General features: G+C 35.9%; 2 protein-coding genes across 2 annotated transcripts; both read right to left on the bottom strand.

Annotated features, from left to right (window-relative positions):
* Positions 1 to 83: 83 nt before the first annotated feature.
* LOC124443629 (protein boule-like) lies at positions 84 to 4655 on the bottom strand. Its single transcript, XM_046994110.1, has 8 exons — positions 4513 to 4655; positions 2156 to 2196; positions 1802 to 1873; positions 1449 to 1540; positions 996 to 1167; positions 890 to 923; positions 759 to 811; positions 84 to 678 (listed from the first exon to the last, which is right to left on the bottom strand). The coding sequence occupies exons 2-8, from the start codon at positions 2156 to 2158 to the stop codon at positions 589 to 591; spliced, it is 516 nt and encodes a 171-aa protein (XP_046850066.1). The 5' UTR covers positions 2159 to 2196; positions 4513 to 4655; the 3' UTR covers positions 84 to 588.
* Positions 4656 to 5033: 378 nt separating this feature from the next.
* On the bottom strand, positions 5034 to 11710 carry LOC124443617 (histone-lysine N-methyltransferase NSD2-like). Its single transcript, XM_046994094.1, has 8 exons — positions 11347 to 11710; positions 9560 to 10964; positions 8821 to 9026; positions 8476 to 8588; positions 7732 to 7987; positions 6964 to 7272; positions 6399 to 6578; positions 5034 to 6325 (listed from the first exon to the last, which is right to left on the bottom strand). Exons 1-8 carry the CDS (start codon positions 11663 to 11665, stop codon positions 5406 to 5408), a joined length of 3708 nt encoding a protein of 1235 aa, XP_046850050.1. The 5' UTR covers positions 11666 to 11710; the 3' UTR covers positions 5034 to 5405.
* Positions 11711 to 11850: the final 140 nt, after the last annotated feature.

Here is an 11850-nt window from a genome sequence, read left to right as displayed (position 1 = left end):
GCAAATAGGAAGTGACGTACCCGTCAACACGGTCAAGCATTCGCGTACTTTCTGGACAAAAATAGAAAACATACCACCAAGACTTTTACAAACACCATTTATTTAAACCACGTTGTATTCACGTCAACTGTTTTATACACGACTGGATACCCAGCAAGTATACTTCTTACATTTCTAAAGAAAGTTACATAAATTTCTTCCCGAAACTATGACAAAATATTACTTTATTTACAAATTAAGATATAATCTTAGTTTTTGTAATATGAAAAAGCACATATACACCAAAAACACCTTTATGATGGAGGCTGCAGACTCAGATTGCATCATAAAGATAGCTTTTTTTATGCCCTATCAAACTATGCTCCTTATGAAGACCAAAATATATATGATGTGCATAAAAAATTATTTTGTTTATGTCAAAGAAACATTTATGGGTAAATGCCCTTTCTCTTTTAGGTATAGAAAAACTTAAAACCTAAGATACTTATACTAATGCATTGGCATTTTACATTATGAATTACCTATATGTTAAACCTTACTACAAGTCTAAAAACCGCTAACGCAGCCCACACCGGCCTATAATCTTTATTAAAACCTATATTTTTGGAATCGAGGAGGCACGTCAGTTTTTGCTCGATGGCTCCTCACCATCCTTGGGGTCTGAGGTTCAGCTGGAATCTGAGCAAGGAATAAGGGTATCGAATTTGAGTCTTAAAATATTCGCAAAGTGAAAAAATAAGTAACAATCATATTCTTACATTGCTGGCATTTGGAAATGGCTGATTGGCGTAACAATTCCAATAAACAGGGTCTAAAAAAAGTTACAAACGATTGGAAAATCTGCCTTAACAAAAGCAAAATACTAATAAGCAAAACATCAATCACATACCCATCACTGGTGAATAACCCATGTAACATTGGGTCTATAAAACAGATCGCGATAAAACATGAAAACAATGACTTAATACATTCAAAAACGAAGCAAATACGCCTACCTGTTGGGGAATGTATGTGTTTTGAGGCCAGTAGACTAACTCCGGCTGTACAAAGGAGGCCTCCTTTCTAACTGCCGGCCCGATGTTTATTTTTTTGTTTTTGAAATATATCACACCGATATTTTCAATAATTTTGACGGTCGATTTCGTCTCAAATGTGACGAAACCGTAACTGAAACAAAAAATAGATGCAAAAATAAGGTTTCGCAACAATGACTCATTACATAAAACGTGGAGGTGTGAGTATTTTCGCAGCGCACTTGTCACGTTAATTTGCAACTGTTTCCTGACATGGCTTCAAAACAATCGTCAATGATGCCAAAAAAGGAAGCAGGCATAATAGGCTTCTCCTTCAAATATTGTATCGGAATTTATGAAGAACATTTTGCTGCGTGCTGGTCATGGTGAGAAAATAACTCATACTACAAGTGAATCCACGAGAAGATCACAAACCCTTTAGATAGACCTGAATGGTCCAAAATTATTTTTGTTTCGGTGACGTGCCCGAACACACCAAAGAACTCTGCCAGTTCAACTGCGCTGGTCTAAAAAAAAAAGAGAAAAATATGAAATCAAATGAGAGAGAGATACTCATAGTAACTCAACACACGATTGCTCAAAAATTCGATTAATTTTTAATATTAACAAGACAATGATGACATGACTTGTGTACAACACATCTAAATGAATCATGAAAACAAATTTAAGTCTTTTTGAAATGAACCTTTTCAAAACAAAATCGCTCAACATTTGATAGAAAACTGCACGTGTAACTGCCTAACTGGAAAGCATTAATAAATACTCACATTTAGAGGAAGACCTCCAACAAAAATTCTGTTCGGAAACTTCTTTCCATACAGGTATGTCTGTATTTCAGCCTATAATCAAGAAACTTTCATTGAATGAAACACAAAACACCTGCAAAGCTTTACAGCACATTCGGATATTCACACTTTAGTAGCCACATGGGGTGGTAATTTGCGAAAACAAAACGCAATCAAACATCTACAATGCAAAATTACATACAAACAAAATGTAACTATACCACTTTATGAGTAATGGTATAATGCAAAATCACAGCAAGAAAAAACATTTCACAGCGAACAGCCTTTCAGAAAAATGCTGTCTTTTGTTATGCAAATTGCATCTGGTCTACTTACCATTTTCGGGAGGTTAACCTTTAGTAACTACCTTTTAAACGCTAGAAACAAACAAATACTTTGTTTATTACGATACAATAATTGTTGAGCCGATTTGTAACAACAGTTTTGCTTTACATTGCTTTTCTTAAGCAAACTAATCACTTGAAATATTCTCTTTGCATTATTAAAACGGAACATTCAATGACTAATTGTAGCAACAACTCAATGAAAAATTGTAAATTTGTCAATAGTCACTCCTTTGGGAATAGAATTGAACAATCCCACGCTATGCATTGACCCATAGAACTTTTTCTAGCCTTAAAAGATAAATCAAAACTCACCCAAATCTACTACTCGCTTCCGAAGGAGCTCGTCTCTTACACAAGATCTTCTATCTATAAACTACGACGGTTGACTTGACAAATGTCCGTCAAAAGACTCGAAACTAACCACTCTACGCACGTTGCACCTGAATAGTAATGATGCATAACTTGCACAGGATTGGTTTATTTGCAGAGAACATTTTACATTCGAAAACAGCCAATGAAAAAGCAAGAAGTTCGTTTTGCCTCCAGTCTCATGGTAAGAGCCATCAAGACCACACCAACGACTTGTTGAAAGTTTAAAAATATGATACGTCCAGCATTTTGATAATGCATTTTGAGAAAAGTTTGCATGTGGCCTTTTGTAATATCATTTTGCTCAAACTCATACTTGCGAAAAGTTTGATAGTCAATATCTGGTTTTTGTACAAGACAGTTTGGCGGATGTAATATTTGGTGTCTATTGAGCTAGTGTATTCAAAATTACCAATGATATTATAAAATCTACCATGATACAAACATAGCACTGATAGAGGTAATACTGCAAGTGTGAAATAAATTTATGTAAATTTTCTTATCACAACATATTCGAGAGTATAAATTTCACATTGAGGTGTGATTAGTGATGTCTGTGTCACCGAGTTTAATGACACGTACTTGAAAATTAATCTTTGCAAAGGAAAATACTTCAATTGAACATGTGGTCGTTTCATTTTTTCGCATCTCATCATTGATTTTTTTTTCATTCATCAAAAAGTTAAAAGCAATAGGAAAAAAGAAAAAAGCACCTTTCATGAGTATATCGATGTTCACAGGTCATAAAAATTTGGTAAAGGAAGACTTAAGATTAGATTATAAAAGGATTTCCTGTTTTGTTCGAACGATGATTACCACAAAATATGATTGCAAATTTGAAATTTACTTTTTCTTTTCAATACAACAATATTTGTTGTTGGAATTCTATATCATAACAAGGACATCAAATAGTATGAAATGGTAAATTACGCCTGTTCAACGTCGATAAGCAACTTTCAAAAAATTAGTGATAAAACACGATGGGCACCTGCAAGGTCAATAGAATTTGAAACCATAGACTCTTGAGTAAGCTTATCAGTTATATTTATATTATCACCAAGCGCTTAGGTAGCACTTTACAGCCGCTCTTCACGAAGGGAAACTTGACGCCATTTTCTTCAAATGGGAAATCCGCAAATGGTTCCTTTAAAAATACTACGTACTTAAGTTGAAGAGGAAACATTACACGAATGTAATATAACTAATGTTTTATATTGCTCAATGGTTTATTCTTTCTTTCAAAAATCACGTGAAATATTAACACCAATTTTAGGGAAAGGGTTTTTAACTAGAATCACACAAGATGCAAATTTACTTTGACTTGTTTCAGAAATTGATACAATTAGTTGGAGCATCCTAAATGTTTCATAAATTAGCTAATTGCAATAAAAGAAAATGAACTTTATCTAATTTGTATGAAGTGCACATCAGAAACTTAAGCGGATTAGTCTGAGCTGCTCAATCGAAGTACAAAATACTAGTTTTCCCAAAAATGAGTTCGTTAAGACCGCATCACTCTACGTCGAAGGTCAAAATAGATCAAAAAACGTATTGAGAACAAAAAGATAAAATTTGTCCTCAGTATTGAGGTGGCATTAGTCAATAATATAAATATACATAAATATGTAGGTTGGTCGGTGACGAATGTTTGGAGAATGTGGTCAAGCGGCTTAGTCCACGTCACGCATTATTACAAATACGTACCCACTTTTATACATCTTAAACTTCAGTCATTGATACAGTTAAGATCTAAAGATCATTGACAAGTGATCAAGATTTAAAAATTTGCATTTGCTACGGGGTGCAATGCAAGCACACTACTACCATCTCATGAGAATTGATGAGTACATGCTTGGTAACAAGACATGAAATAGCTATCAACAGTATGAAATCAATCCTATGGCATGCTAAAATATCAAACGCTCCTCTCCCGAAATTTTTTTCAAATGATATAAACAAAGTAACGAGGCTACATACCCAAAATCTCCACACTGTGATGGGAAACGAAGAGTCTATGGATCAAAGGAACGCCAATTACTGGAATGAGGAAAAGTGTAGCAGACTCGCGCCGTGTCGGAATATAGGCTTGTCGAGAACCTATAGCTGACAGACATGCTTTCATAAAACCATTTCCTATCACACTTATTTAGTATCATATCTCAGCGTAGACACACGATAAAAAAGATATGCATAATCGCTCGTAAAAGTGATTTATTTCATTATCTAAATGTTCCATCTTGTATCTTTGTTGACCGAAAGGCAAACGCCCCCCATATGTGCTGGCATTGCTGCTAGGGATATTTGGCATAATGAAAACCGTCATCTCAAGTTTCCTATACAGACGAAGATAAATTGTTGATTTCTTCTTACTACAGGAGTTAATTAGCTTCGAAAGATATGTTGAATGTAAGTCTATTTATCAATATTCCAAAGTTTGTTTTGTAATAAAAACTTGTTGTTTGATTGGACGATAGAATCACTGATAGAATCAAGAGCAATTTGAAGTGGCGAGTATTGTGTTAAAATTACACAGTCGAAGAAAATATTTATGATCTCACGTATCTGTCTCAGTATAATACAATACATTACACTAACAATTTACCTTTTGAAAGAAAAATGTCTGGCAAATGTAGTTCCCAAAGAAAAGTAAATTACTTGTGAAAAACGAGAATTAAACTATGCTTCCTTTGAAGAAACTTGCAGTTAGTCAATGTTCCTAAAATATGGCAAAGCATGCTAAGTATAGCTGTTAAAAGACCATGTTTACGGTAAGACATGGACTGTAGGTTTAAACTCCCGATAAAATTTTCTTGATTTAGATAAAAATCACCCATTTTACTTGTCACACAACACGCTTCCTTGAATACATTTTAAACGGGTTCATCATTTACAGACGAAATAGTAGTGGTTGGGTATGTAGGTTCACTTATAGGATCCAAGTTGACTGCAGTTGATAAAATGGTATTCAGTTTATCACAACTAGGAATGGCGTTCATTGTGGCATTTGCTTCAGGGAAGCCATCTAAAATGTCATTTATCGACTTACAGACGTTATTAGATTCAATAGCAGTAGTAGAGGGGATGACAAGACCTATAGTGGGAATGAAAGGATCTTTAGTGGGTAGGAAAGGATCTTTAGTGGGTATGACAGAACCTTTAGTGGGGATGACGGAATCAATGGTGGGGATAACGGGATCAATGGCGGGGATGACGGGATCAATGGTGGGGATGACGTGATCAATGGTGGGAACGACGGGATCAATGGTCGGGACGTCAGGATCTATAGTGGGGACGACAGGATCAACAAGAGGATCTATAGTTTTGCTGATGGGGTTCGCACGGGCTGAAATTTGGGATGAATGAAAGTTTTCACCAAAACTAGTGTTGGGATGCGAAGATGCGTCTGCATTTTTTGAGAGAACCGAACCACTGGTCTCCGGTTCGTCTTTGGTTAACCTAAAATCAGCCGAAGGTAACAATTTATCTTCTAATACTTCATTGACAGCAGTTTTGCTCTCCATAAAATGCTGATTGCAAAGATAATGTCCGTCCGGTAACTTGTGGATCTGTCCAAGAGCGTGGACATGACAGAAAGAGTTGGAGCATTCATGACAGCGTATAGTTGCCGCCTTACCACAGTCATCACAAAAATGCCAGGGACAAATCCAATCACCGTGTGGTATTTTATCGATGGTAAGACAAGACAGATGGTAACATTTCGAGCATCCTGTCTTTGAGCACATTATCAATTCTCCGCCGTCACCGCAGTCAAAACATTCATCTTCATGTTCTGTAAGGCATCGTCGTAAAAGTCAGTTGTTTCATCAAATAACATTCTCCTTGCAATGAAATGGAGCACCTACCATCAATGTTCTTTTTACTAGCTGTTTTTTTCTTTTTCTTCTTCGAATCTTGACTCTTCTTTGAATCCTGATTCTTCTTCTTTTCTTCCAAAAGTTTCAAAGCGTGCTGGGTCTTTGGACGAACTCCGAGAAAACCACTACAATTATCCGATCCACAGCAACACCTTTTCTTCTCGTTGCCTTCAAAAAAAAAACAAGTAATATCGATTAACTTTCACAATATCTTTTCGACAAACTTCTCAATGCAATCAAATAGAGAGAGAGAGAGAGTCGTATAAAATACAAACTGCAACGATGTGAAATAATCCAGAAGTTGAAAAAAATATCAGAATGCAAGAAGCCATTTTGGCAAATATAAACAGGAAAACAGCAACTGCATTCAGGGAAAACGATACAATTTATGTTCGGTAATCCATATCTTCATTAATACTAACACTGTCTACTAATCTTTCTACATTTTTACGGTCTACATCTTAAAGCTTTCTGGCGACACTCGCATGGAGCCACTCAAAATTATCCTTTAGGAAGTTTCCCTCGGTCTTAAAATGAGTCGCAAAGCCCTCACCCAAACAATCCAGTTGATAATCAAACACAAGTTCCTCTCCAGCTTTGATATCTCGCTTTGCAAACAAACCCACACGAACTTCGCCATTCACTGTCCACTTTTGAGTTTCACAGTTTGGATCACAACTGTGGTTCATGAAGCGAGAAAAGTTCCCCATCGGTCCAGCATCAATTATGCAATCTTTATCGATAGTCAGCATGTAATAGTTCATTACACCATCTGAGATGCCTTTTCTCACTCGTTCACGACATGTTTCTTCGTTGATAAGTTCGCCCACGTATTCTATTACAAACTGTCCTTTCGTCGCATCTGTCAATGAATAAAATAGAGCTCAGAGAATCGACGTCAGTATATAAATTATATATTCGATAGCCATGTCTTATGATGCGATGATTGTGCAAATTTAATGTTTGTAGATGTTGATCGTCCAGGTTAGCGCAGTCTAAAAAGTGGCTGTTCGTGGTAGTGTTGACGACATTTTTATAGTCATTCATCTTAAGAGTCAAACTGAAAATCCCTGTAGACGATCTACATCTACAAACATGAAATAAATACTTCAGGGTTCGAACCATGCAAGTTAGAATTCATTCTATTTTCATACCATAACAAGCTGGATGTTGTGTAAGTAAAACCCCAAAATGATGAATGATATAGAAATGGATAAAATAATGATAAAAAATAGATAACTTTTACTGTTTTTAAAGGGAATAACGCTACCCTCCTAACCACAAATAAAAATTAAACACAGTATAATGATAAAAGCAATACCTTCTTTTGCTTTCAAACCCCAGCCTCGTTTTGGAGCACGAAAGGGTTCACAATCTAAGTACTGTCTTTTTACAAAGCATTGATTTTGACATTTCTCCTTAGCTGGACATTTCAATGGCGAGCATTCAACATATAGAATGCGGTTAAGACAATGACTGTTAGGTCCACATGGATCCTCATCATTAATGTTACAGTCGCAAGATGTCCACTCGGATTCCTCAATATCATATCGTGATGCTGTAGTGTATCGATTCACCTAAAACACAAGAACTATGATCACATGATGTATGAATAACTGCGATCACATGATGTATGAATAACTGCGATCACATGATGTATGAATAACTGTGATCACATGATGTATGAATAACTGCGATCACATGATGTATGAATAACTGCGATCACATGATGTATGAATAACTGTGATCACATGATGTATAAATAACTGTGATCACATGATGTATGAATAACTGTGATCACATGATGTATGAATAACTGTGATCACATGATGTATGAATAACTGTGATCACATGATGTATGAATAACTGTGATCACATGATGTATGAATAACTGTGATCACATGATGTATGAATAACAATTGAACAAACTTAATGGCACTTCTTAAAACAAAGAAATACCATTTCTGATCTGAAAATTATACATCCACAATTTTGATTAAGTATTTTTACAAAATGTAATAAAAACTTTTCTCATTATTTACTAAAAAGTTTTCAATACTTTCACCTTAATGTGTTTATAAGCAGCGGGTTTCTTTGATAACTTCTCCAAGTCTCTTTCAGCTTTTTCCTCCTGGATCTTTTCCCATTCTACGTATCTTTCATGGGCCTCAACTAGAGCTGACAGCACATATGTTAAAATAGAAACATTAGCACACACAACAAACCATAAAATATCTTTGAAATATTGCTGAATTATAAATTTCAATTCAATACTAAAAACACCCCGGAAACACTAGTACAAACACAACCCCCCCCAAAAAAAACAATAAAAAAAAGCTATTAAAAAGAAAAAAGGCTAATGTAAGAGCATATCACCCCCCTGGAAATCCCACAGCAATTATCAACCAACCTCTTTTGAATATTTCTCCCAAATATTTTCCTCCTGTGCCAACTGACCCTTTGTCTCCCTCTTGGTAAGAGAAAACACGACCACGATGTATCCAATGATAGTCATGAGAACCAAGAAACTCGACAGGAAACTCCCCTGGTTGATGCTTCATTCGTTGAATATTGTTTGGAATAAAGTTAGGATGGCAGATTTGTGCGGGCCACCACCTTAAATCAATGCAAAAAAAAAATTACATAAAATAATGTGATAGGATGCAATATAATAAATGAATGAATGAATGAATAATTTTGTTTCAACCCGCAAACTATATGAGTTGACTTCCACATGAGTCATTGGAATTTGATGCATGTTTTTCAAATGGCAAACTGGGTACCTTTACATAGTGTCAGTTTTGATGGGGGTGGGGGTATTCTATGTTTATAACACTAATCAACCATATCCCAAGCCATAAAAAATGTACTATATTGTACATACATATCCAAACTTGACCCAGACAACAGTAATTTCACAAGACTAATCCACCCTACACTAAGGTAGAAAAACATGTACTATAGTGTACCTATACAATCCAAACTTGACCCAGATAACAGTCATTATACAAGACTAATCCACCCTACACTAAGGCAGAAAAACATGTACTATAGTGTACCTATACAATCCAAACTTGACCCAGACAACAGTAATTACACAAGACTAATCCACCCTACACTAAGGCAGAAAAACATGTACTATAGTGTACCTATACAATCCAAACTTGACCCAGACAACTTCCCCGTATAACAGCTCTTTGCCAGTCCTGCAATCACGGCAATAGAAATCTCCTTCAGGAATTCCCTTTTCTTGAATGCACTCGGGATGAAATGCTGCCGGACATCTTTCACAGCAAATCAGTTCTCCTCCGATGGAGCAAACAAAACACCAATTGACATTCACATGCGTGTGATGTGCCTTTTTAGGATCGGCTGTGAAATGTCTATGACAAACTATATACTGTGATGTGATTGGAAGTGATCCTGCCACAATGCATGTCGCACTGTGATAAGCCACTGGACATCGAGTACATTGTGTTAGACGTCTTTTGTTTTTCGTCTTGTTAATCCCACATACATTACAATGATGAAGAGGGCATTCAAATACGTTATTATCGTCAATTTTAACATCATACTTCTGCAGGCATTCCACATGATAGAACTTATTACAGTGTAAAAATGAACACTTCACTAGATCATTAGTCTTTCCACAAACAAAGCATACGTGGGTACCAGTGGTGCACTTTTCACAAATAAGTTTCTCCGGGATATAATCAGTACTCCAAAGACAAGCTTTGTGATATGTCTCTTTACAAACACCTTCACAAATGATTAGATCATCTGGTTTCTCACACACGGCACAAACACCTTCTTTAAGTTTCCATGCTTTCAACGATAGCCTCTTTGGCTCTTCAAAACTTGTCATGTCCATAGTCAAAAAGCTATTGCAATCACTTCCAGTTTCAGACCTCTCGCTATCTGCAAACGAAGAGTTCAATTTCGGCAAAAAGCCATTCCGTTTTGGTGAAGTTATCTTTGGTTTCTTTGGCAATGAATTGATGCAATTTGCAGCATGGCTAGGGTCTTTAGGAGGGCGACCACGTTTTCTTCGTGTAGGAGTTGTCTTATTTGAATTATCATTATTGACAGTACACTTATGGTCCTTGTCCTTTGAATCATTGTCAAATATTTGTGTGAAATTCTTTTGAACTCCCTTTACTACTTTCTTATGATTCCTGTTTTCACAACTCTTTATCTTTTTGCGACTCTTCTCAATGGACTTTGTTGTCTTCAATTTTTTGCTTGGCATAGTTGTAGTTGCTGCTTGAACAGTTTTATCACAAATTTTATCATCTTTTATTGAAGTTTGAAATGTGTCACCATTTAATTGCTGATCAATTGATAAAGAAGGCTTGTCTTTATTTTCTGGTTTGGCAGCACAATTTACATTTAGTTTTAATGTGTTAAAAGAGTCCAATCTTTCTTGTGAGGTTAAAGAACAAACTTCGTCTGCTTTTTTAATTGCATTTTCCCATAAAGGCAGTTGCTTATTGGCAATTTTGAACAACTTTATGCCATGAATGGAGAGATTTAGAGAAAGAAAATGTGATTTTCCTTAAAGTAAAAAAGTTCAGTGTTAGTTCCTACACTTAATTTTTTACACATGATAGTCAAAAGCAATCTTTCAGGATAACAATGATCAAACCATTGCAGTTTAACAAAAGGACGTGGCTTCTGTCGCCATGTTGGATATCATATCTCTCCATAGCATTCATTCGAAATTTGAATGTGATGTGCAGCTATCCTTTTGAGCTAAATCAGACGTATTCAAGTCTAAATACTCTTAAATTTCCAATTTCAAACACTTAAAATGTATTGACTTATACAAAATAAACACAAAATCAAATATAGTTGGTAAAAACAATTCTATAAATATATATTTGAAGCCATCTCTGTGAACGTTCAATGATGGAAAACTACATGCTATGGTCACTACCTTCATACTTGATGACATTTCTTTCCGTCACCCAGCCTCTCAACATATCGGTACCATAAAACTGAACATGATAATACCTAGCTCTACCCTTCATCTTGTAATAAATTGTAGTGTTAGGTTCAAACGTGATCAAAGAAGGCCACCATGGGTGACCAGGTATCTTTGCCCAAACTACATCGCCCGTATTCCACGGTAGCAAATCCTTTTCCGAAGTTTTCTTGACTTCAACATCTTTCTCCGCAAGTTCCACATGTGTCTGCGTTTCTGGAGACAGCTTTTCAACGCTTTGCTCGGCATCTATTGCCTCCAAAGACGACATCTATAGGAACGTTTGTAAATAGTGCCTATATAGGATAGTCTACCATTTTGCTAAGTGTGTTTGCTAGATATGCTAATTTCTCATGCAAGAAATACTGCAATTTCATTGGTCAACTTCAAATGTGAAGAAAACATTTTGGCGGCTTTTCACAACATGTGCATCCCTGTAAAATAACAATAATCGGT

The sequence above is a fragment of the Xenia sp. Carnegie-2017 genome, unplaced genomic scaffold (genome assembly GCF_021976095.1).
Source record: "Xenia sp. Carnegie-2017 unplaced genomic scaffold, XeniaSp_v1 HiC_scaffold_21, whole genome shotgun sequence".
NCBI lineage: Eukaryota > Metazoa > Cnidaria > Anthozoa > Malacalcyonacea > Xeniidae > Xenia > Xenia sp. Carnegie-2017.
The sequence above is the reverse complement of the archived record's forward strand: the minus strand, read 5'-3'. Positions and strand labels throughout refer to the sequence as shown.

What these genes read in the sequence shown, in the direction of transcription:
- LOC124443629 (XM_046994110.1), bottom strand. An exon ending in CATTCAGGTCTATCTAAAGG is followed by an intron (nt 1,168 to 1,448) that starts GTTTGTGATCTT and finishes TTTTTGTTTCAG; the next exon opens with TTACGGTTTCGTCACATTTG. An exon ending in CATTTCCAAATGCCAGCAAT is followed by an intron (nt 679 to 758) that starts GTAAGAATATGA and finishes TTCCTTGCTCAG; the next exon opens with ATTCCAGCTGAACCTCAGAC.
- LOC124443617 (XM_046994094.1), bottom strand. Translation starts at nt 11,665, where the DNA reads ATGTCGTCTTTGGAGGCAATAGATGCCGAGCAAAGCGTTGAAAAGCTG. An exon ending in GTCAAGTTTGGATTGTATAG is followed by an intron (nt 9,027 to 9,559) that starts GTACACTATAGT and finishes CATTGATTTAAG; the next exon opens with GTGGTGGCCCGCACAAATCT. An exon ending in TTATCAACTGGATTGTTTGG is followed by an intron (nt 6,579 to 6,963) that starts GTGAGGGCTTTG and finishes TTTTTTTTGAAG; the next exon opens with GCAACGAGAAGAAAAGGTGT.